Below are 27,408 nucleotides of genomic sequence, written 5' to 3'. Positions count from 1 at the left end.
GTAAGTAAAAGTTCTTCCTCATTGTTTCTCACCCGTAGTCAGGTCCCCTCTTTAGTTTGTCCCTCCCTTTCTAGTCCTGTTTCTCATCCGTCATTTCATGTGTAAGGGATATATTGTTACACCAGAATAAGTTTCGTTCAGCCCATTTCCTTTTAGTGTATCAGGTACCGGTTAAATCACTGGGCGCCGCCATCCTCTTCCGGTATTTCCCCTTTTTTGTCGTTTTTACGCCTGTGCGATGGTCGTTACCATGACTGGGCGCACTCAACCAATCAATAGTTCCAAGGGTCCCAAGGGAGTACAAAACCCCAACACCAGGGCTAGATACTTGAATAACCCTTTATAAGTGACCAGAGCGCTCCAGCACAGTCTTTCTCAACCAACGACCAGGTTGAATTATTTCCCTGTGTACGTACCCCATTTATACATATATACGATCTTAGTTTACGACCTGTTGACCTGCCCCAGTTCCCACGACAATAAGAATTTCGTTCCGTTATAGTAGTCATGTTTACTATTTATAAAAAAAACCAAATACGGGGTCCCTGAATATTCTCTAGCGCTCTGGTTGGGATTTTATAACAAATATTTTTATTGTTAGTTATATTTATGCTGTTTGTTTAAAGGCACAATAAAAAGTATATTAATTTGAATGGCTTCTGTTCTATATGAAACATGATAGTTGGAATCCGTGCCTTACCGTTTAGCTACCTTGGTGAATATTGCCACGCTACCATTGCATTTATAGTATAAAGGAAATTTCTATAGTGGTAAAGACTACAGCCCTAACATATTAACACCGTGACATAAACAAACCCCCTAACTTTACATTTTGGTGGCAGCGGTGGGATACGAAAACCCAACCTCATTTACATACTAACTGATGCATATCATACTATTTAATGATGAGTGAGCTCAATTTATCAACTCATTCACAACATACTGATAGTGTTCAGAGTTCTCGTACTTCTTCACCTGATCTAATATCATGGTCACCATCTGGGCAAAGATCAACCAGGGGTTCCCCAGATCCATATATTCAGTTTGCATCCTAACAGTCTCAAGTCAATATATTATATCAAAATGTTAATATGATTGACCAAAAATTTGATCGGAAAATAGACAATTTAAAACAGGAATTTGACCAAAAATTGAATGACATGAGCAATGTCATTACAACAAACCTTTCACAGATGTTCTGTGATCAAATGGATAAGCTGCTTACCAGGCTTAACAAAAATGAAAACCAGAGAATTACCAGCAATGATGCGTCCAGTAATAATGTAAGTACAAATGCAGTTATCAATGTGGCTAATGCAACAGATTCTGTCAATACCAGACAAAATGCTTTCATGCCCAAAGACTATACGGTACCAAAGGTCGCTCATACCAATGAAGTTATTACGCCTGTAGCTGGTAAGTTACCAATACTACAGGGGACATTAAACCAAATGACGACCCACCTACATATAAAGAGTTAGTAGACAAACTAAGTAAGCGTTTTGAACCAAGGAACCAAACAGAACTATATAGGAACCAAATGAATTCTCGACGCAGAAAAAGAGGCGAGACTCTACAGGAATTAGCCCAAGAAATAAAACGGTTAGCCTGTTTAGCATACCCAGCAGCATCACAAGAAATAACATATAGTTTGGCTTGTAGGGCATTTGGAGATGCTATAGACGATAAAGAAATGTCATTATCTTTTGTTCACAATAATTTTGATACTATAGATGAAGCCTTGAATATAGCTGCCAAGTTTGAAGCTTTTAACCAGTGCTACAAGAAACCTGTTTTAAGGCAAGTAAACAGCAAGGATTCATCTAAAGTTGAACAATGTAACATTATGCAAGGCAATGCATTCAACAGAGAAAGAAAAGCTTTTGTCAATATTGCTCAAAAGCAGATCACTTTGCAAAGAACTACAGGAAGCGCATGCATGATGAAAACTATGTGACTACCAGTGATATTAGAATGAGTCCAAATAAAAGATGGAGAAATCCCAATATTTCCCAGTCCCGAAATGAAAACCATATCAAAGAAAATTTGTCAAAAAGTCAGGGAAACTGTTAAGTGCTGAAGATGAGGATCAATCTTCAGCTGGCAATATAAATGTCAAAAGGCCCAATATACTGAAAATGAAAAGTTATAAACATGATGGTTTATATGTAAAAGTTGAAATATATCAGCAAAATGTACATTGTTTAGTAGATACTGAGGCATCTATGAGTGTCCTACACTCCAAAATATTCAAAAAATTACCACCCCATAACAAAAATAAAATACAACCCTATCAGAATGAATTAAGAATGGCTGATGGGAGGAGTGTTACACCTGTTGGTATTATTAAATTACCTATACTATTAGATAACCAAATTATCTTGCAAAGTTTTTTTGTTGCAGAAATTGACACACCTGTGATATTAGGTTATGATTTTATGTTTGAAACAAATGTGTGATTGATATACCAAATCAATCTTTAATTTTCAACAACCAAACCATTAAATGTGAAATAGAAAGTCAGATACCACGACTTTTTAAGTTCTGCTTAAACCAAAGGGTAAGAATACCAGCCAGAATTGAAATAGTTTTGCAGGCTAAACCACTGCAAGAATTACCATTTGGGACCACACTTATTTTGGACACTACCAGTCCATCTTTTAAAAGTAAAGGCATATTAGTTGACAAAACTCTTTTTAGAATAGGTAAAGAGAGTATACCATTAAGAGTTATGAATGTCACAGACCAGCCACAAATCCTGCACAGGTATGCTTGTGTACTCAGGAACTGCAGAAACTGTATCTGGTGAGGATATACGATATATATATTTAAAAAAAAAACTTTGGCTATACTGACATAATTCAGCATTAGATAAAGACTGGTACAGCAATACCAGTTAAACAAAACCCAAGGAGGAAACCTTTAGCTCTTAGACAAGAGGTAGATGATGAAATCCAGCGAATGGTGGACAATAAAACCATTCGGCCTTCTATTTCCCCATGGAGTTCACCATTGTTGTAGTACGTAAACGAAATAAATCGTTTATGCATTGATTTCCGCAAAAGTTAATGATTTAACTGTTATGGACAGTTATCCCTTATGTAGAATATAGGATTGTTTAGATGCAATTAAGGGAAACACATGGTTTTCAACTCTGGATTTGGCTAGTGGTTACCACCAGGTTGGTATGTCATCTAGTGATGCATCAAAGACTGCTTTTGTTACAAGCAAAGGGCTATTTGAATTTATCCGCATGGCTTTTGGTTTATGTAATGCAGGGGCCACATTTTCTAGATTGATGGAACATATACTGTCTGGGTTAAATTTTGAAATTTGTATGGTATATCTAGATGATATTGTTGTGTTCTCAAAAACTTTTGAGGACCATGTTTCTAGACTTGAAGCTGTGCTGACCAGTATAAGTCGAGCAGGATTAAAAATTTCCCCTAAAAATGTAATATATTCCAGAAACAAGTGTCATTTCTTGGACACGTGGTAGATGCTGGATGTATCTCCCCAGACCCTAATAAAATAGAAGCAGTATAATCATGGCCCATACCAACAAATGTTAAGGATGTCATAAGTTTCTTGGGTACTTGTTCCTATTACAGGAAATTTATAAAAGATTTTGCTAAAATCGCTCGGCCATTACATCGTCTTACCAAGAAAAATATTATATTTAAATGGAACACTGAGTATGACCAATCTTTCACAAGGTTAAAAAAATGTTAAACCACCAGTCCTATGCTAACCTATCCATGTGTTGAGAAAGAGTATATTTTAGACACTGATGCTTCTGGGTTCGGGGTAGGGGCAGTTCTATCACAAATTTCTGATGAAAGTAAAGAGGGTGTTATAGACTATTATAGTAGATCTCTTACCAAATAAGAAAGACAGTATTGTGTCACCAGCAGAGAACTATTAGCCATAATATCAGCTGTAAAGCATTTCCACCATTATTTATATGCTACCCATTTCCTAATTAGGACTGACCATGGAGCACTCAATTGGATACGGAATTTTCGTAATCCAGAAGGACAATTAGCCCGATGGCTAGAAGTGCTAGGTACATATAACTACACTATTAAGTATAGGACTGGTATAAAACATTTAAATGCAGATGGTCTGTCGAGACGCCCCTGTAATACATGTAAGCATTGTGACAAAAGAGAAGAAATTGAAGAGAAATATCAGAATAGTGACCATATAAGGGTGCTTAATGCACATACTGGTAGTGAAATAGAACACACCTCTCTGTTAACTGGCTTGAAAGTAAGTCGAAAGATGAATTGAAGAATGCACAGCTACAAGACCCAGTATTAAAATTGGTACTGTCATGGAAAGCTGATAATAAAAAGCCAGACTGGTCCCTAATTTCCCATTTAGGCCAAGATTACAAAACATACTGAGCCCAGTATGAAAGGTTGGAGGTCATCAATGAAATTCTCTACCGGAAGTGGGTTACCACCTCTATCGACTCAGAATATCAATACCAATTTGTCTTACCAATCGCATACCGTAACCAGGTTTAACAATGCTACATAATGACCAATTAGCAGGACATTTGGGTGTTAAACGCACACCATCGAGGGTTAGAGATAGGTTTTATTGGGCGAGTTATAATATTTTTGTTGAAAGATGGTGCAAAAGGTGTAAGGAATGTCAAAAGCGCAATCAACCTGCCCAGCATTCTAGAGGACCAATGAAAACCTACATAGTGGGAGAACCTCTGGAGAGAATATCGTTGGATATTTTGGGTCCTTTAACTGAAACCTGTGAATAATAATAAATATATATTAGTTATAACAGACTATTTCACCCGTTTTGCTGAGGCCTATGGCTTGCCTGACATAGCAACCACAACAGTTGTAGATAAATTATTAAATGAATTCATATGCAGGTATAGTTTACCCCAATAGATACACACCGATCAGGGTGCCCAGTTTACATCCGATTTGTTTGTTGAATTATGCAAAAGGTTAGATATTCACAAGACCAGAAACAGTCCATTCCACCCTCAAAGTTCAGGACTTGTTGAAAGACTGAGCCGTACAATTGAGGATATGCTCAGTAAGTTTGTTTCAAAACATCAGAGAGACTGGGATAGATTTCTCCCATTTCTCATGATGGCTTACCGGTCTTCAGTGCACGAGTCTCTCGGGGAAACCCCTTGTGTTATGATGATGGTCAGAGAAGCTATGCTACCCATTCTCCGAAGGAAAACTTATTACCAGAGTATGTTGAACGTCTATCAGAACGTCTTGAAACGGTTAACGACGTTATGATTTATCCTGTACATTCCCATAATTCAAAGTAGGAGACGATGTACTCTTACAAGACACAAAGAAATATAGAGGACTTTCAAATAAATTTCAGTTTAAATGGTTAGGTCCTTATACAGTCACCCATGTTATTTCGGATGAACTTTATAAGATACAAGAATCACCTAGAGCTACATCAAAAGTAGTTCATGTGAATAGGCTGAAAGCATGTCAAGGTAATATGAGGAGATGGTATCAACCTCAAGGTGGGCCCGCCCTGAATACCAGGGGTCGGCTATTAAATTAGTCCCAATGAGTTACCATATACACAGACGGACCAGGACAGAATTTTTATTTATTAACTTTAATATTATATTATATATATGTATGATGTAGGTAGTATTCTTAATTCCTTTATCTATATTGAATGATACATAATGTACATGGGAAGGGGGTAGTGTAACATGTTAAGGGTAGGGCTTTTAGACTTGATGTAAAGATTCGGTAACTTATGGTTCTACTCGAGTACTTTCTTTTCTTGTTTTCTTTATAGCTTGAGTGGAACATTAATGTGAATGCCGTAGACACTCACAATTACCTCATTATGTATATTTGTGCATGCCATTGTTTGTTATTTTGTATTTTGGGAAAGTTCGTAAGTACAAGTTCTTCCTCACTGTTTCTCACCCGTAGTCAGGTCCCCGCTTTAGTTTGTCCCTCCCTTTCTAGTCCTGTTTCTCATCCGTCATTTCATGTGTAAGGGATATATTGTTACACCAGAATAAGTTCCGTTCAGCCCATTTCCTTTTCGTGTATCATGTACCGGTTAAATCACTGGGCGGCGCAATCTTCTTCCAGTATTTCCCCTATTTATCGTTTTTACGCATGTGCGGCGTCCGTTACCATGGCTTGACGCACTCAACGAAACAATAGTTGCAAGGGTTCCCAAGGGAGTACAAGACCCCCAACATCGTCTGCTTCTGGGACATGACACATCAGATAATAGACAATGATCATCACATACGCTGAACCGCGCCGTTCCTGACCAGTCGTGTTTGTCGCCGCTCCCGTTGAGTTCGTTCGTAATTAAGTTTTGTTTGCACTGTGTACTTTTTTTATTTTCATTATTTAATTTGTAGTTTTTAGACTAAGTCCATACCACCGCCATATATCTTTTAATTTTTAATTTATATATAAATGTAAAAAAAAACAGCTCTAATTTTATTTTAAAATTTGTTTTTATTTTTTCTTAAAGCATAGAATAAATATCCGTCGTAAATCGCATTTATTTTGATTTATATTTTTTTCCTTTCAAAACAGGAGGTTTGATCAAAATGAATTAATTCATTATTAATTATGGCTAGTCTTAAAAGAAAAGACAGAAGCCCAACAGGCACTTCACCAGAAACGCCTATCAAAAAGGCCAATTTCAATGGCCACAATAGCTCAAAGACTAAGAAATTTATTACTTTGACACTGCAAACTTTGTTTTGGCTCTGGGAGATATAAACAAAGAGGCAATATCTATCAAGCCTCTCAAAAAGAGTTTCTTCTAAACCTACAATATAAAAACTTTTCTTTGAATAAATTAGGTTCATTTACGGTAAACTTTTCCAAATATGATAAGGATCATAAAAATAAAGTTCAACTTGCACCGCACTTCAAGGTGATAAAATTAACTCTCCTAAAAGAATAATTAGTCATTTTGGAATCCCATTCAGGTACAATTTTTAAACTTAAAACAACAAGAAAACTTGTTGAGACAAAATGAGGTGACATTAAACTTAAAATGGGCAGTAATCCAAACTTTATTTTGGCTAGTCTGGCTTACAAGCACAAGGATTTGTCCACTATACCATGAGGACACTTTTCAAGATTACACGCTCAGCCCTTATAAACCTAATCCAAAATTCTGAACTTCTTGTGCTAAGTTGGGAAATTTTGAAAAGGAATGCAACAAGACCAGCCCTACTTGTATCAAATGTGCAGGAGACATACATCTAAATGCACTAGTCAAATAATAAAATGCAACAAATGTAATGACAACCATCAAGCATAGATAAAAAATGCCAAGTTTATCAACATCACAAACTGGTTTTACAATACATGTATGTTGATTATTTAAATTTTGACCAAACAGTCAAAAGGCTAAATGTAAAAGTCAACCTAAAAACAACACCGAAGCCATAAAACCCACCACAGGTGACACCACAGGAAGACTACTTCCTATCTCACTGGAAATAGTGGTTATTAATGACAATAAAAACCAATCTTATGCCGAGGCTGTAAAAACAACACCTGTCACTTCATTACTCCAAAGCGAACAACAGCCGCAGGGAATTAATCAAACTCAATTACGAAACGCTGACATCAATGACTGTCAAAGTGGCTTAAGGTTACAGACCACCAATTCAACCAATGAGCATTTGGAACGTACGCAAAAATAGTCCTACGCAGAAATTACCCCTGTACTTCATAGTGCTGTGAAAAAAGTTCTCATCTTGTTTGAAAAATTTAAACAGTTTCTGAAAGGAAAAACATTTCTGTACATTTTATAGGTGCATTTTGCTTCTTGTGATGTGAAGCCTAATCTCCATAATGATTTCTAAATATACCCCTATCTTGTGAAAACACTGGGATTTCCCATGCTATTTATAGACACTTCACTTCCGGTGACCAGTACTGTACTGCAAGTCTGCTAACCCCACATGCCATCCTGAGGATTGTGAGCTGACAAATGTAGAATCATGCTGATATATAGTCCTCTGCAGGTTAAAGTTAAGGTAAAGTCCAGAGAAGCCATTGAATATTGTGAAATTTGCATAGAGGCCTATGGGAAGTGGAATTAGTGGTTTCTAGCCTTAACACCAGTAGTGGTTCCGTGCAAAGTATGGTTAATTTTTTTCAAACACCTCACCTTTTTTCACCATGTAAGTTCCCTGTAAAAACTACACCACAAGCAGACAGAAAAACATTAAAAGGCAGAAAGCTTATTACAAAAGATAGCACAAAAAAATCATCTGATCACTGCCAACAGTTAATTACACAGTTACTTGAAATAGACGATTCTGGTATAGACAAATCCCTTGTGCGAGTTTTAGTAACTTTTTTGCAAAACGTGTGTCAAAATTCAGCTTCAGCAGTAAGCACCTTTGTGCATGTTTTTTGTATTCTATTTTAACAAATTATTTTTAGTATAAATTTCTTAAATGATCAATGGGTCTAAAAATTCTTCAATGGAATGTCCGCTCATTGTGGGCTAATTCTCTACAACTTAAACATTATATAGATACAAATGACAAACCTCATGTCATATGTATACAAGAAACCGATTTTGTTGATAAAATATGTGTTAAATTAAGATTTAAATTTTACTCAACTATCTCTAGCACAAATTTTATCGAATTCAATGGTATTGCAGTTAAATGTCAAGATAAAATTATCAATATTATTAATATTTATAGACTCCCAGATCAAAATCTTAAATTAGAAGATTATGCAAATGTTATTGATGAGGTTAAAGACAATCTTGTAATTGTTGGAGATTTTAATTCCAAATCCTCTTTATTAGGGTCAACATCAACCGATAAAAATGGTAAAATTTTAGAAAATTTTATTGAACATAATAATTTTATAGTTTTGAATGACGGTACAGGCACACACGCTGCCATGATGGTTCACTATCACATATTGATTTAAGCTTAAAATCTCCTCTTTTGGTGAACAATTCATCTTTTTGTGTGCATTCTGACTCCCTAGGTTCCGATCATATTCCTATTTTGGCCACTTTATATGCCAAACCTATCAAGACAAACATCTGTACAGCCAAACGTTTGCAATTTCATAAAGCAGATTGGCAACTTTTTTTCAACTTTATGTCAAGATGTCGATCCTAATGGCATCATTAGTCAAAACATTGATTTCTTTAATCAAAATTTATATCAAGCAATTACAAATATAGCAGATGTTGCAATACAAAAAACCAACGGCACTGTTCATGAAAGGGTAAACTGTCCGTGGTGGACTTAACAATGCACTGACGCTAAGAAAGAAAAACGTAATAAAGAACGTATTTTTAATAAGTCAAAATCCGAAAATGATCACCAAGAATATAAAAAAGAACTTAAGTCATTTAAAAAACTATAGAAAATGCTAGGCTAGAAAAGACTATTGGCAAAACTTTTGTTTCAAATTGAACCACAAGTCCAACGTAGAACAAGTATGGACTGTGGTTAAGGGCCTAAAATGTAACAGGATAGCCATATTCCTGCACTTTCTGTTGATAATTTTCAAACAGTTTCCAATAAGGACAAAGCAAATCTTTTGGCTCGCACATTTGCTATCGCATCATGTGACCAAAACCTTGATCCAGAATTCAAATTTCTCAAGAACAATTTTGAAGTTTCAAATCCAATTCATAAAGATAATTGTCGTGCTATCAATCAATCAAAATACAATCTACCTTTTACAATAGAGGAGATGTGTAAAATAATTAGAAATAAAAAAGCGTCAGCACCAGGTGACGACAGAATATCATATGAAATGTTTAAACATGTGCCCGAAAACATGCTGAAATTGCTGTTAGATTTGATAAACAAAATTTGGAAAAGTGGTTAATTACCAGATTCATGAAGCAAGCCAACATTATTCCTAAGCCTAACAAAAATAAATCTGATTTAAAATCATACCGTCCTATTTCTCTAATCTTTGTAATTTTATGGAAGGTATGGTTAATGAAAGACCTAAATTTCTTCTCGAAGAGAAAAATATAATAAAAGACACGCAAAGCGGCTTTAGGCAGGGTAGGTCTACTCTAGACCATTTGTTAACGCTTGAGGGTGATATCAAAAAGGCTAAAGTTATAAAACAAGATCTTTTTGCAGTTTTCCTAGACATTGAAAAAGCATTTGACCTAGTTTGGAAACCAGGATTGTTATATAAATGCAAATCATATGGCATTAATGGGCATATGTTTAACTTCATAGCTGATTTTCTCCAAGATAGAAAAATTAAAGTAAAAGTTAATAAAGAGGAATCAGATAAATCTGAGTAAGATAATGGTATTCATCAAGGTAGCGTTATAAGACCTACACTTTTTAATATCATAATAGATGACTTGGTTTTCCAATCTCAAAACGCCACTTTATCACAATTTGCAGACGACAGTGCCATGTGGTTAAGGAGTTATGATCTTAAAACTCTTAGTCGAAAAATGCAGCCAGCCCTTAACAGCATTAGTAAGTGGTAAAAAAATGGGACCCAAAGTAAAACACGTGAATTATTTGCTAGGCTGAAGCTTGCAGTCTAGCGAATTATTTTTGGCGATAAAAAAGAGACATCTATTAGCTTATTTTGAGACAATAAACCATTTCTCATTTCAAACACATGTCAAATTTTTAGGTCTCATTTTTGACAAACGTCTTAAATGGAATAAGCATGTGCAATATTTAGATGAAACATCAAAACCAGTTTTGAACTTACTGACATATGTTAAAGCAAATAATTTTGGCATGGGAACAGATTCCTTACTATTGCTTTACCGGTCTCTATTAAGGTCAATTGACTACGGGTGTCAAGCATTTAATTCTGCCCTTCCAAATGTTAAAGAAAAACTAGACTGCATTCAATCTAAGGAACTTAAAAAATTTCCTAGGGGCAATCAAATCAACACCTTTAGAAAAAGTTCTAGCAGAAGCAGGCGAACTCTCTTTACAACTCAGACGAGATCAACTGAGTCTTAAATATTATGCTAGATGTAAACAACATTTTTCAAATCCAGCCAATAAGATAACGGAACAATGCTCGGAATATACTAAAAGATATTCACATAAGTGGAAAAAAATGACTGCTTATATGGTTTCAGAGTACGTCAATTTCACAGAATGATTTAGACTCAATAGATATCGTTCAAAACAAACAACCAAAACATGCCACCCTGGATAATTGGTACGGCTAACACATCAGAGTGTATTAAAAAAACAGGTGGACAAAAAAGACAATCCGCATTTGATTAAATCAGCTGTTATGCAAATTATAGATGAAAAATATAGAAACTTTTTAAAAATATATACAGATGGCTCCAATTATCCTGCTTCTGGTAAAACATCAAATGCATTCTTTATCCCTGGTAAAAGAGTACATGTATCAATATCTACTCGATTGACTGATAATATTTCAGTTTATTCAACGGAAATGACTGCAATATCGCTTGCGCTAAAATGGATAATTGATCAAAATTGTCAAGACAAAGACATTGTCATCCTCACGGATTGTTTTAGTTCTCTTCAATCTATAAAAAATGATAAATCAAGCAGACCAGACTTGTTCAATTCTATTCCACTATACGCAAAATTTCAGAAAAATATAAGTATAATTAAAGAATGAATTCCGGCACATGTTGGTATTCTGGGTAATGAAATAAGCGACAGATTGGCAAAACAAGCTTTACCAAACCCTACTATTGGTGTCAAAATTGGGTTAAGTGCAAAAGAATTTATTTCTATTTTTTCCAAAATCTTTACACAAAAATGGCAGACAAGCTGGGAAAATTCGAATCACATTTGGCAGAAACAGCTAAAACCTAATGTTAATGTAAAACCAGCATTTTACAGTGGTAAATCCAACTTGAAATGAAAAGAAAAAAATGTATATATATATAATCATCTCAGTAATAGTCAACAATCACTCTTACGGGGTGATGGATCGTTAAAAACGATGCGAAACATAACAATAAATACGCTCGTTAAGTTTTGTGAGTTTTATGCTCATATAGTTTTATGCCGATATATATATATACAACGTCTCAGAATGTGACGACTCTATTCACTACACTGTTCCATCGGATCAAATTGATACAGGGAAGATAACGTAAACTTATAGAAGGGTCTGAAAAATTCCCAACGATGTTAGAACTGTCAAATTTGCAATTTTTTTGTCGTTCCCTCCGCGGGACTCGAACTCGTACCGCTGTGACATCTATGGCAACACCGCCTGCACTAAGTCCAGCGCCCTAGACCACTCGGCCAACTAGGCTATATAGAGTGTAAAATGGCAATAAGTATCCCAAATATTTGATTTGAAAACGATCTCTTGAACTTTTTAGCAAAAAAAAGGATTGAAATTACGTACAATATTTACATATTTACTTATGTCGCTCCTTTTGCTTCCGTCCCATACACAGTTCCAAAGACAAACACATTTTTAGGTGAATGGACAACGCATACGCGGTTGACAACACACACACACACACACACACACACACACACACACACACACACACACACACACACACACACACACACACACACACACACACACACACACACACACACACACACACACACACACACACACACACACATATATTTTAATGATAATCATATATTTTAAATTAAACGATAAATCTATTTCAAATAAATATGAAGAGTCAAGTTGAACGTTCTCTGTTACTCTTTGTAAATACAGTGAACATCTTCAAAATATTAACGTAATGAAATGATCGGACACCAGGTTTTAATTTGATATATGTATATACATATACATTTCGATACACGGAAGCGATTAGATAAATTCACCCTTCATCATACTATAGATTTACATTGACCTGAAGTCAAATTTCTAGCTTACAGTTCAGTCTCTTTCTCATGTGAAGATTGTCGTTGTCCTTAAACTAGATATCAGAACAACGACATAATAGTAATTTATTTACGGATAGACCAGCCTTGACTTGTACAAATGTCAATTAGAATGATAATTTAGGTTAAATGTTTTCTCCTCTGCCTAATTTTTAAACTTTATTTTATACTTTATTGATATTTAACACACACATTATGTTTTATGAATATACCATGGCAAGAAAAATGTACATTACTGAATAAATATTTTTGTTCTATCTCAAAACTAGAGGAGGAAAACCATCAGTTATCAGATTTCGAAAGTAAGACAAATAACTGTATTTCAAATATTAGAATAGATGAAAACGAAATCGTTGATATATTAAAGATTTGAAAACCCAACAAAGCATCGGGACCAGATATTGTTAGTCATAGGATGCTCCAGCTTTGTCCAGAAAAAGTCGCTATCCCCTTAAAGAAAATTTTTAATAAATCAACCCAACAATGCAAATACCCAACTAGCTGGAAGATGGCAAATGTTACTGCTTTATTCAAGAAAGGAGATCCCTCTTTGCCTTCAAACTATAGACCAATATCGTTAATAAGTTGTGTTGCAAATTCATGGAAAGAATTATATTTAAACATGTATATAATCATTTATATAGTAATAAGCTAATTTATCAGTACCAATCTGGTTTGCTGCCAAAATACTCTACCGTGCATCAACTTCTTGAGATATACAGTAACATTTTAAATTCTCTTGAGCAAAAAGAAATGAACTGTTTTGTTTTTTGTGATTTGATAAAGTTTGGCAGAAAGGTTTATTAAAAAAGATTAAATCATATGGTATTTCAGGAAATTTATATAGTTGGTTTAAAAGTTACTTAGACGTTAGACGTCAAAAGGTAATGTTGAATACAGCATTTTCAGATGATTGCCATCTTTCAGCTGGTGTTCCACAGGGATCTGTACTTGGACCTCTTCTTTTTATTATATATATAAATGATATAGCAGGTACCTTGACACCCTTGTGCAGACTTTTCGCAGACGACACTTCCTTCAATTACTCAGATTCTGGCAGTGAACAGATCCTCTCTGTAATCAGTCACGATCTGAGTGAATTGGGTGAATGGTCCAAAAAGTGGCTGATGTCCTTTAATCCAGATAAAACCGAAATTTTGATATTCTCCAATTATGAAACCCCAAACTTCACGTTCTCCTTGAATGGAATAGACATTCCAATCAAAAACCAACATAAACATTTAGGAGTAACATTTAGTAGTAATGCCAAGTAGAACGACCATGTAGAAAATATAATAGCTAGTGTTAAAAACATCTAAATATACTTCGGAAGTTGAAGTATCAACTTACTAGAAACACTTTAGAGAATTAATATATTTAATATATATAAGACCTTTACATGAATATGCTCCTGAAGTTTGGGATAATTGTGGTGTATGTAATACCTCCAAATTAGAAAGACTTCAATTAGAAGCAGCGAGAATTGTCACGGGTTTACCTATTTTTACAAAGATAGAAAAAATATATCAAGAAGTTAATTGGGAACCACTAGATGTTAGACGCAACAGAAGAAATTTACAAATGATTTATAACATTGAACATAAAAATGCCCCATCTTATTTGCTTGACATAATACCACCCAAAGTACAATCCCTTACTAATTATCCCCTTAGAAACGGAGATGACATATTGCAGCCATTTTGTAGATTATCTGTAACAAGCGAGTCTTTTTTCCCTGATACTATTAAAGAATGGAATAAACTTGATGTATCCACTCGATAATTAGACACTATTTCCAAATTTAAAACAGAGTTAGAGAAGGATACACACAAACCACTGGTTCCTAATTATTATTCTATTGGTGAACGAAAACTGAATATTATTTGGACACAATTAAGATGTTCTGCTTCTTCTTTAAACCATGACTTATGTAGAGTCAATATCGTAAGTAGTTCTTTATGTAGATGCGGAGATGTTGAGGATGCTCATCATTTCTTTCTTGACTGTCCCTTACACGAAAACACTTGAGTAATCCTTATGAATAACATTAGTTGGCTGCCCGATGATTTGCCATTGAATGTAAATCTTTTGACTCATGGAAATCCAAATTTAACTTATAATCAAAATGTTCGTTTAATAAAACATGTCCATAGATATATCAAAGAAACTAAAAGATTTTTTGTTGTTTGATGAAATTTGATGAAATAGTGATATGCCCATGTTTTTTTCACCATCACCACATTCCTCTCAACTCTCTTATTTTTTCTTTCCTTTTCTTAAACTCTTCTCTTCTATGTCTTATTTTTCACTTTATTTTTATCTAGTGTTTGAAAAATGTAATTGATGCATGCTCGGTTTGACAAAATATTGTACATTGCTATTGTATATGGGAGAGGACCTCGTAAGTATGTTTTACTTTTGTCCAATCCTTTTTGTTTATTACAAATAAACTATGTTTAAACTAATTAATACCATGGCATCACTTTTTGAAATTGATGCACCCTTCATGACATGCAAGATTGTTGTTTTAAATAAAAAATCAATAAATAAAGGACATGTGATAACCTAGATTAGAGTATCTAGTTTATATAGTTTAGTAACCTTGCTATGATTTTTAACGCTGTCCTTAAATAACTTGATATCAGAACAATTTTCTGATAGTCGACATTTATAGATAGGCTAGCCTCGAATTGTTCAAAGGTTTATTATAATGACAGTCTAGGTTGCGTAGAAGATATTTCCAACATGGGAAAGACTTTATTGTTTTTTCAATTTTTTACTTCTCTGCCAAAACCTTTGTTTTGTTAATTGGATTTGATATTGTATAAACATATTTTGTTTTCTCAATATTTCTATACTATTGTCTTTAATACAACCTAAACTTCCCTTACAATATAAAATTATTAATCCGGCCAGTATCAAACTCCGAAGCCAATTTAGTTTTTTTCGATGCTGGTCGGGTTCCGATGTGTGTCGTTCGGAAGTTCTTGACTTAAACGTAAATTGAAATGTTAGGAATTTTCGGAAAGTGAATTTTTCAAAGTTGCAGAATATTTGTAGAAATGTGAACATATGACAAAACTACACGATTTCCAAGTGGAATTCAAAACGTAACGGATGAAATTTTGTACGTCCAATGAAAAAAATTAACAAAAATTTTGCATCTTTGCATGATATTATGACATATTTAGATGCAAATGGTTAATAACATTCCATCTCACCCTTTATGAGCTGTATGTAATACAATTTGATCTGAAGACCTATATATGGCTTATGAGGTTATAAAAATCATTATAAAGATAGTGGAACCTTTCTTTCAAGACAAACATATGTATAGAGTAAATCACGTCGAGGTAATCTTATGAAGTGTACATGATTTTGTAGACTACATGAAATATCAGTTACATGTATGACCTGCAATTTATCAATAAAGGTATTATTAGATAGTGAATTTCATATTGTCTTAGTTATAGGTCAAATATGGTCATATTGACGGATGGACGATGGTCCGGGATAAAACACAAAACGGAGTCAGCCATTTTTGCAACAATGGTTTGGGAAAAGAATTTCAATAACTTTTTATATGTAATAATAATCATTTTAAAAATATTCGTGTACGTTACAATACTACATTCAAACCCCGAGAGAATATAAACTAAAGGGGGATTTGACAATATGTAATGTACAAATGTATTGAAACTAAGCCATCTTTATTAGAAAAAATATTAAATCTGTACGCTAAATTTTTATGTGACTAAATAACATTGAAATTTTATCGTACTGCACATTGTGTGAATGCATGTTTGCTTGTGTTTCGTCCTCTTGTACATGCATGTGTCTGAGGTTAAATATTAAAAGTATTTGTCTTTTCTTTGTCTATTGGCTTGATGCTACATGACAATCATTATGGAATAATACCATATTAAATGTACCATGGCAGTTCAATAACAATTTGAATGAATATACATTTATTATTAGACATGCACTGGTTTCATGTCGGATATCTGATATTTTTTTGTTCAGCACTTAGTGGAGTCCGAGTTGCTCATTTACTTTTCTTAATTTGTATGTATGATTGTAGTTACTTTATGTTCTTTGTTGCGTATGTCTGTTTTCCATGTCTGGTCTTTGTCCCTGGATTACATTCTTTTGATTACCGCTATAGCCTTGGTTCCCTTGGTTACTCTTTACTATATCAGAACCAGTTGAACAAATTTGTTTGTTCAACACTAACCAGTTGAATAAGTTAAATCGGCACTTGGTTAAATTGGTTTAATAAAGTTTAATAGGAATCAGACACATAAATATACAAGATTTGCAACTAACTGAAATCTCATATTCAATTTACAAGCAGCACAAAACCAGGTACTTAATCGACAATAACAACTTGACTTTAAATGATCATAACTAAAAGGTATTGCGAGTATTGAAACTTTCAGTTTCCCATCATATGATATTTTAGCTTTATGTTCATGCCACCTTTTTCTTTCTACCAAAACAAACAAAAACGAAGTATTGAAAACCATACCGTCGATTTTTACCAAAATGGAAATAATTCAAAATTAAATCGATCTTCTCTGATTAAAAAACGTTGTTTTCACAATATTCTGTAGGTATTATCGACATTTATTGCTTCAATTGCATTACTACTAACATATTTCATTGAATCAGCCAAATTCAGTAAAATCAAAACTGAACAAATTTGGCAACTAATGTAGCTTTAAAGTTTCCATTATGTAAACTTTTTAATTTGTCACTCTTGTCTTTTTTCTTTCCAACTGAATGGAAGAGTAATCAGGGGAACCAAGGTTATAGCGATAATCAAAAGAATTTAATCCAGGGACAAAGACCAGACATGGAAAACAGACATACACACAAAGAACATAAATTAACTAAAATCATACATACAAAGTAACAAAAGCAAATGAACAGCTCGGACTCAACTAAAAACTGGGAGCATGGACCAGGTGCACCGGTAGGGTAAGCATTCTCTGCTTTTCTAGAAACACCCGCCGAGTTGCTCATAAAAAGTCAAGTCCTGGGTAGACAAACGAGGAAAGGAAAACTATGACCTGTTGAATAAATCAGTTGTCATGGTGCAGATGGATACACCATAACGATTCAGGAGTTAATGATGACGACCATTAAACCTCTGTAGTGATGACTTCAATCTTGTAGCAACATAACCTTGTTCCGGAAGCCTATTTGTTAGAGTTCTAGCGCGATACAAAAAGTCTGCATAGTTTCGGCAAGCTCTGGCATAACGTATGAGTTGTGATATGAACACTCCATACGCAGGTGCCGAAATGATGTTGCCACAGAAGAAAGGAAAGTTGACAATTCTGAATGAAAAGTCATCACGTTTGTCGTAAACTTTTGTCAATAGGTTTCCTTTACCATCGATTTCTAAGTGTAAGTCAAGATATGAGGCTGACTTCACAGTGTCTGTAGTATCCTTAATCTCAAGTTCTTTTGGGTGGATGTGATGTATCACATCCCCGAAATTAGGATTGTTTAAAGATGATACGTCATCTATATAGCGGAAACTGAGATTGAAGGATCTAGCCAAACGGTATTCTTTCTATTTGATCAGATCAGCTATAAGAAAGAATGTAATCCAGGGACAAAAACCACACATGGAAAACAGACATACACAACAAAGAACATAAAGTAACTAAAATCATACATACAAAATAACAGTTAAACTATGCAACAAACTTCCTCAGAATACAAGTAGTTCTAGCTCCACTAACGTTTCAGAGATAGGATTCAGGAATGTAGGGTATTACGGGACAACTCATCTAAGTGTTACAAAGAATCAATTAACAAAAAATGCATATTTGCATGATGTTACGACACATTTTGATGCAAATGGTGAGCATTTCATCTCACCCTTTATGAGCTGTATGTATTACAATTTGATCTGAAGACCTATAGGGTGACTTTTGAGGTTATTAAAATCTTCATAAAAAAGGAGGATCCTTTCTTTCAAGACAAACATATGTATAGGGTAAGTCACGTCGAGGTAATCTTATGAAGTGTACATGATTTTGTAGACAACATGAAATATCAGTTACATGTATGACCTGCAGTTTTTCAATAAAGGTATTATTAGATAGTGAATTTCATATTGTCTTAGTTATAGATCAAATATGGTCATACAATATCACTTTCCGTATATCCGTTACAGCCTTCATTTCGTGCAATATAAAGCTAGGACATCGTTGCTTCTAGCAGATATTTGAGTTGGTAATTCGACTGTCTTTATGTATATAAACCACTAAAATCCCCAAAATCTTTCGTAGCATAGTTTTATAGCAGGCATGTGACCACGTTCATTCATTCAATTCATTAAATGCATTACCAATGTTGAACCGTGATTTAGTGATCCAATTTGTGATCTGCATGCTTATATTGTTCAGCCTACAGCATTTGCTGAATCTTTGACCCAGCAATATACTTTTCGGGATAAAATCAACAGTTTCAAGTGCATATAAGACATATAAGTAAGTCAAACTGTTGGTGCATGCCAGTCAATTAATGAGAAATCTACAAGGCTACAAAAAGTAAAGTTATGTTTCCGATCACCATTCTGAAATTTTGTAGGGTCGGTAGGTAGGGACGTTTGAAATGAAATAAGTCATTATAGTGACAACAAACTCAAAATACAATGAAAACCAAATTTAATAAAGACAAAACAACGACATTGTAATAGTTTTAGACTTAGTCTCTTTTGGGATTCGGCGGTAGGTGGTGGTCTGAGCACATTTTATTATGATACTGCACACATATGTGCATGCAAGATTAAATACACTGCACATGCAAATGTTCTTTAAAAATGTTTCATAGACTTAGTGATGTCAGATGATGTTTTTCTTAGAATATTCAACATTGATTTTGAATTGCACAGTCAGATTTACTGTATACGATTATAGATGTAGAGTAACACCATACACTCAATCAACAAATGCAGGCATTGATATAAAACTACAAACATTTTTGATAATTTTGTAAAGTATTAAAAATAAATGTATACTCTTTTTTCTTTTCTTATATTTGCCGATAGACAAATGTGGATGAATCGCTTTTCTGTTAAAAGGATAAAGGTTGTGTTTAGTATCAAGACATTAATACTACACACGTAAAAATAACTAAGTTTTATTTAATTGTGAAGATTTACAGGATTTAATGAAATAGATATTCTAAAGAAAAGTCAATGACTTAATAATTATGGTTGATCAATTGTTATAAAATTTTGATATGATTTTGTTTTGAAATTTTGATATGATTTTACTAACTTCTTAAGAAATGCTCTTATTTGATTTTGAGTTTATGGCCCCGACCAATTTAAAATAAAGGTCATCCATGTAACTGACAGATACCACACTGTAGGTTTCTATTAATTTGGGAAATACCAATCTGTCTCGATATTTGCCCCTCGGGCAATGCCAGTCTGTGTCCACACTTGTAATAATAATTGTTCAACACTAACCAGTTGAATAAGTTAAATCGGCATTTGGTTAAATTGGTTTAATAAAGTTTGATAGGAATCAGATACATAAATATAAAAGATTTGCAACTAACTGAAATCTCATATTTAATTTACAAGCAGCAGGGAACGAGGTACTTAATCAACAATAACAACTTGACTTTAAATGATTATAACTAAAAAGTATTGCGAGTGTTGAAACTTTCAGTTTCCCATTATCCGATATTTTAGCTTCATGTTCATGCCACTTTTTTTTCTACCAAAACAAACAAAAAAAGAAGTATTGAAAACATACCGCCGATTTTTACCAAAATGAAAATAATTCAAAATAAAATTCATAATTTCACTTTAACTTTTGTATCACAATTTTTCTGTTTCAAAAGAGAAATAAATAAAATCTTCAGTTTCCCATTTTTACGTAACAACCAGAAGGACACATAAGTTGTAAATGACAAACCATTATAAGCTCACCTGTCGTAGGCCATGTGAGTTATTGCCATCACTTGGCGTCCGTCGTCGTCGTTAACAATTTCTTCAAACATTTTCTCCTCTGAAACTACAAAATGGATTTGTATGAAACTTAATATGGTTGTTCCTTAGAGTATCCTTAACAAAATTTCCGTTTTATTTTTTGATTGGTTAAAAAACATGGCTGCCGTTACTAAAAATAGAACATTGGGGGTCAGACAGCAGATTTTTTCATACATCTCCAAATCAGTTAGGTTTAGCCATTAGCTTTCAATTGCTGAAATGATCCTTATTATAAGGTTTACAAAAGTCTCCAACGAATCAAATAGAGTAAAAAAAGGCCTGAAAACTCCATGTTAAGAGCCTTTTAGAGGCAAAAATTTAATCAGGGGAGCGATTCAAGCTCCTGGGAGCCTCTTGTTATATAGGTAGCAGAGGTTTACGGAATGTTCCCTGTGTAAAAATTTTCGAAAATAAATTCGGTAATTTCACTTCCGGAATTTTTCCCGCAAAAAAAAACACAACAAAACATCACAACACTAATAATATTAATCCACCGTCCACAAAATTTTAAAATATAAGTAGAAAATCGCAACGAATAATGGAGGAAATCTAAATAATAAATAGGATATTCAATTGGATATCAAAATATGATCACTCGTGCCAAGAACCTTCTGCGCGGTCTCGTTAAATCTAGGTGTTCGTGATCATGTTTTGGTTATTCACTCTTTCCAATAACTATCATATTGATGTTTGTTATTTCATGACAGTAAAGATACCTTCTTGGATAGGCCTATAAAATTTGAAAATCCCCTTCCTCATTGGATACGTGGTTCATTGGTAAGTACAAGAATACTTTGGTTTGTCAGGCTTTGTAAATCAACGGAAACAATTTTCTTGACAAAAGATCCAGTTCTGTTTGTAACACCGAGATTATTCTTCTTCCAGATGAGATGGTGCTGAATTTAAGCACTTGAATTAAACGTAAAATTATTTTCTTTCAGCGTTGAGGATCGACTCATAACAAACAATAACATTTCTCCTAGAAGAATGAACATAGAACTTTCCATATAAGTAGACTGTTACTGTGACGCTTGTGTTCTCGTGTTTATCCTCGATCGTCTTTTTAATTTTCTGTTGAACACATCGTTTTAATTGATATACTTTATGTTGTCAGTTTTTAATCCTGAACAAAACTCAAGATTCTCTCATTTATCGTACTTTGTTACTTATTTCATAAGATGCAGTCGTAAAGTTCAATATTCATCTTCTTTTTTCTGCTAAGTTACAAATTGAATTTCGTTATTGGTCAGGAAAAATACCCCCGTCGATCATTCCTCCCCACTATTTTCATATTCGCCCGAAAAAAAAGACAAAATAGGTTCAGCATTTAGATATGATATCTCTTAATTTTAAATTACATTTCACTTTCAAATGTGACTACCCTTTCCTATATATGTTGTATCAATCTAAACAGTCCTAGAAATCGTCACAAGAATTGAATTTATTTTCTCTTCCTGATGACTGCTATATCTCCAGTTTCCTTTAAGTAAAAATGAAAATTGACACTAACATACGATAAAAGGGATAATTTTTCATTCCCTATGGTGAACTATATCCATTTTTAGCTGATGACGTACCCTTGTCACCGTCATATGGTGTTTACATATTACAATTCATTCGATTTGCCCGATTTTGTACACAAAGTACGGAAAGCTATATGAAATGTTGTAAAAAAAGCCTTTATAAAAGCTCAAAATCAAGTTCGGTGAACCATGCTTTCTTTTTTGGGGAGTCAAAATTTTATAGCATTTTTACGAGTAAGGTCAAGTAGCTTTGATTTTTAGTTGAGGAGAAATAGTTAAGGATCACATATTAAAATAGGTCCTCCTCGTACGTAGTCTCTTATTCATAGTACATGTCATCGAGATGATTTAAGACGAGTCATTTTTATATACTATTTTTGGCATTTACGTTAAATTTGATTACGATTAATTTAATCAACACAAATATCATGAGAAATTTGCTCTTTTCATGAATGAATACTTTACATGTGGGATAAGTATAAAAAGAAACAAAAAGGCGAACGACAATGATGGTCTTGATTGTCATTACTCAAAATTCAAATACCCTTGCCACCTGTATTTTTTTGGGGGAGGGGGAATTGAATGAGTAATTAAGGGAACCAAGATTCAAGCAGAAATCCAAGAATATAATCGAGGAACTCAACTAAAAACTGGAAGCATGGATCGGGTGCACCGGTAGGGTAAGTGTCGTGTTATTTTCTAAAAACACCCACCGAGTTACTCATAAAAAATTGTAATATAAAAAGTCCAGGGTAGGCGAAAGAAGAAAGAAAACATGACATGTTGACCAAAGCAGTTTCGTGATACAGATGGATACACCGTAACCATCCACGAGTTCATGATGACGACCATAAGACTTCTGTAGTGATGACTTCAATCTCGTAGCAACATAACCCTGTTCCAGAAGCCTATTTGTAAGAAGTCTAGCGCGATGGTTACGGTAAGCTCTGGCATAATGTAGGAGTTGTGATATGAAAACTCCATACGTAGGTATTGAAAGAATGTTGCCAGAGATGAAAGAGTAATCAAGTGAACCAAGGTTATAGCGGTAATCAAAAGAATGTAATCCAGGGACAAAGACTCGACATGGAAAACAGACATACACAACAAAGAACATAAAGTAACTAAAACCATACATACAAAGTAACAAAAGCAAATGAGCAACTCAGACACCACTAAAAACTGGAAGCATGGACAAGGTGCACCGGTAGGGTGAGCGTCCTCTGCTTTTCTAGAAACACCCGCCGAGTTGCTCATACAAAGTCAAGTCCGGGGTAGACAAACGAGGAAAGGAAAACTATGAACCGTTGAATAAATCAGTTTTCATGGTGCAGATAGATATACCATAACGATCCACGAGTTCATGATGACGACCACAAAACTTATGTAGTGATGACTTCAAAATAACCCTGTTCCAGAAGCCTATTTGTTAGAGTTCTAAAGGAAAGGAAAGTTGACAATACAGAATGAAAAGTCATCGCGTTTGTCGTAAAGTTTGGTCAATAATTTTCTTTTACCATCGATTTCTAAGTAGAGGTCAAGATATGAGGCTGTTTTTTATTTAAGGAACTTATTCATTTAATAAAAATAACATTTAATTACAAGGCAACGCTATACTTATTGAAACGACAGAAGAAAAACACGGTTTTAACGAAATGATAAAAAATATCTTTAAAAGTCCAATATATGACGACTAAGACAGTAATAAACAACGGATTTTTTTTTGCAAGAAATTAAATACTTAGACGCATTTGAAAAATGACGATGATCAAAACTAAACACGTTTCATAGATAACCTTGTTTGTGAACGTTTTCAATATGTGTGTTTATTCCCGATATTTATCTATGAACTGATTAGGATGATTATCATTATATACGTCTCAGAATGTGACGACTTTATTCACTACACTACACTACACAAATTGATACAGGGAAGATATGTAAACGTATAGAAAGGTCTGAAAAATCCCCAACGATGGTAGAACTGTCAAATTTGCTATGCAAATTTTTGGTCGTTCTTTCCGCGGGACTCGTACCGCTGTGACATCTATGGCAACACCGCCTACACAAAGCCCAGCGCCCTAGACCACTCGGTCAGCTAGGCTATATAAAAATATCGTTGGCCGGATCATTCCTCCTCGTAGGATTAATCTAGGGTTGTAACTTATCAACTTGAGCAATGATTTGAAGAGGAAATAAATCTATATTTATTAGGTAACGTTTGGGAATCCAGTACATAGTAGGAACTTTCATGCCACTAGGCTCAGCCAGTTGAAATGTAGTTGAATTCTTTAATTTTTTAAAACGAATTTATAGATATAAAATACATATTCGTTCTTGGACTCAGTTCATTTCAAATTTGGTTTCCTTCTAAAAATATATTGCATATAAGTATGTGGGGCAGATGGGATTGTTCCATAGACTGTATGATTAAAAAGTGAGGAAACAATGAATGGAATGTATTGAAAACGAGTGTATTGTTTCAGTGATAGAAATGAATACTTTTCAATTTTCATTTGTTGAACCAAATACGTGACATGCCGCTGAACACATTTTTTTTCTGCTGATTCTCGAACCGCATCCAGTCTGGCTAATACTCATCACTTAGGGTCATCTCAAGAATGTTATTTTCACGCACACACACATTGCTGTTGAGCTCACCTGCTCGCTATGACAAAGCAAGCACTAATAAAAATGGGTAGTCTTGGATGTGCCGTACATTAGTAGGTTATATAGCCCAAATTTGATTCCATTTAATCAATTTAAATTATGATTAGAAATCCTGAGTTGTGAAAAGAAAAACTGATGATAATATATTTCTCTTGCTTATAGGTAAGAACAGGACCAGGGCTTTTTGGAAACGGACCAAGAAATTTCACACACTCTTTCGACGGATTTTCAAAAATCCATACTTGGAAATTTTTCGGAAATGGGTCTGCTTCATTTTCCACAAACTTTGTGCAGTCATTTGTTTATAATAATTCTATGAGAATCAACAATATAGACAACTACATCACATTTCAAAAACCTATACCGACGTTTAGTCCTGTGGAAGAAAAGATGTCTCTTTTGAAGGGCATGGATAATATGAATATTAATGTCTATAGATTCTTTAATGCTGGTCGGAATCAGTTTGAATATGTGACATTATCAGATGCTTGGAAATTATACCAAATAGATCCACTAACTGTCGGTACAATTGCCCCTATTGATGCAAAAAAGCCAACATCAGCTGATGGGTTTATCAGTCTAATGTCTACTGCTCACCCTGTTGCAGAATACAAAACAGGTCACCATTTTACTTTTCTGACCAGTGTCAGTGTAGTTCCAAGAATACCCAGTCATTTAACATTATTCCGCGTTAAATCCGCTTATGAGAGAGAAGTGGTAGCAAAATGGAACGTTGATAGAGCGCCATATATGCATGCATTCTCAGTGACCAAGAACTACGTTATTTTGTTTGCTGCGCCGTATTATGTTAGTCCTCTGAAAATGCTGAAAAACTGTGATGCGTTCTCTGGTCTTGAATGGTATCCTGACGAAAAAGCTAACTTCTATGTTGTTGAAATAAAAACTGGCAAAGTGACAAAGTTCGCCACTGATGTCAGAAACCCAACTCATCACGCAAACGCTTATGAAGTCGGAAACAAAATTGTTATGGATATTTTCACCTCTTCAGATCCATATTTTGCCATTGTTTTCGAAATTGGCATTGCTAGAGACGTCAAGAAGAGGAATAATGCAGAATTTAACAATGAAATAAGTAGATACATAATTGACATGCGAGCAATGACACTTGTGAATACGAAATTTCCTACTAATCCAAAATATCCATTCACGAACTTTTTTGATATTCCAGCAATCAATGAAAAGTATAGGCATTCGAAGTATTGTTTTGTCTATGGTGTAAGTTTCAAGAAAGATTTCAAAAACTTTGCCAACACAGCTCTTGTTAAAAAAGACGTCTGTGGAAACAATGATAAAGTTTGGTATACAGAAGGACATTATCCATTAGAAATGTGGTTTGTGCCAACACCTAATTCAACGCGTGAAGACGATGGTATACTCCTTAGTCCAGTTTTACATGGAGAAAAGAAAGAGTCTTATCTACTTATGCTCAATGCTACAACCATGTTAGAAATGAACAAAGCATATCTGAATACACGATTGCCGTTTACGACACATGGGCAGTATTTTAAAGACGTAGTTTAACTTCAAGGTAATAACTTGTAGACCCTTGAGTTCGTTGATTTGTTATTAGTTTGTCACTATGTTCTACTGTACATAAATGTTTATTCTGGTAACTACATTATTTATGCAACGGTACTTTGGGAGGATGAAGTATAAGTTTAGGCACGTAAAGAAGTTCGTATAATGAACGGTATTGTGGCACTTTGTATTTGTGCAAAAGTACATATTCCAAAATAAAACACTAAGACTGCAGACTTATATTGCACATATTAGAGCCTGTAGGTGATAGATTTGGCTTCCTTTTTCGATAGTTTTGGTTTTGAGTACTTCTTTTATATTGATAGTTTTGGATTTAGTTTTATGTATTATACTTAATGCTGCTGACTTGGTTACTCCTTGAAACACGTGTACATAATATTAATATTAAAATTATTTCATATTCCTATACTTCACCAATTGCATCCAAATTTTCAATTATAAAAGGCTATTGCAGAACCTCGAGATTGGGGACTTCAAGGCTTAACCACCTGACTGTTCTTGCAAAAACTCTCCATTCAAATATGGTCCTTCTGGTCACGTCGTTACGGGAGATTTAACCATTATCGAGAACGAATCTCTTTGTAATATCCTTTCTAAAGGTCCCAAGTACCGTGAACCACACTCCATAAATTGGAATTATCACTTTAAAGTTGTTATGGATGCCGACGAGGACTATGCAAGAAAATGGATAAAACGAGAACAAGAACACATTGATTCTCTGTCAGAGTGGTTAAAGGCCG

General features: G+C 34.4%; 2 protein-coding genes across 8 annotated transcripts in view; one reads left to right on the top strand and one right to left on the bottom strand.

Moving 5' to 3' along the window:
• The window catches only part of LOC148623963 (ADP-ribosylation factor 1-like), a 66,514-nt gene extending 44,021 nt beyond the window's left edge, over nucleotides 1-22,493 (bottom strand). For 3 of the 7 annotated variants that reach the window (XM_088566325.1, XM_088566327.1, XM_088566326.1), the window contains exons 1-2: nucleotides 21,632-22,493; nucleotides 20,856-20,940 (exon numbers count right to left, since the gene is read on the bottom strand). The gene's annotated coding sequence lies outside the window, so the exon portion shown is untranslated. The remainder of the gene's footprint in view (nucleotides 1-20,855; nucleotides 20,941-21,631) is intronic. The other 4 variants (XM_088566330.1, XM_088566332.1, XM_088566328.1 and 1 more) reach the window with 2 other exon arrangements.
• Nucleotides 1,541-26,881, top strand: LOC148623962 (retinoid isomerohydrolase-like). Its single transcript, XM_088567383.1, has 7 exons — nucleotides 1,541-1,800; nucleotides 2,701-2,766; nucleotides 3,612-3,716; nucleotides 3,987-4,272; nucleotides 4,920-5,070; nucleotides 21,610-21,692; nucleotides 25,271-26,881. The coding sequence occupies exons 1-7, from the start codon at nucleotides 1,541-1,543 to the stop codon at nucleotides 26,648-26,650; spliced, it is 2,331 nt and encodes a 776-aa protein (XP_088423509.1). The 3' UTR covers nucleotides 26,651-26,881.
• Nucleotides 26,882-27,408: the final 527 nt, after the last annotated feature.

Source organism: Perna viridis, chromosome 2 (assembly GCF_037379345.1).
Source record: "Perna viridis isolate PV_CMFRI_1.1 ecotype Kerala chromosome 2, ASM3737934v1, whole genome shotgun sequence".
NCBI classification, from domain to species: Eukaryota; Metazoa; Mollusca; class Bivalvia; order Mytilida; family Mytilidae; genus Perna; species Perna viridis.
This window is presented reverse-complemented; position numbering and strand designations above follow the sequence as displayed.

Coding starts and splice junctions, on each gene's coding strand:
- LOC148623962 (XM_088567383.1), top strand. CDS start 1,541: ATGAATTCTCGACGCAGAAAAAGAGGCGAGACTCTACAGGAATTAGCC. Junction 5,071..21,609: donor TACAATTGAGGATATGCTCA/GTAAGTTTGTTT, acceptor ATTGATGTTTGT/TATTTCATGACAGTAAAGAT. Junction 21,693..25,270: donor ATTGGATACGTGGTTCATTG/GTAAGTACAAGA, acceptor TCTTGCTTATAG/GTAAGAACAGGACCAGGGCT.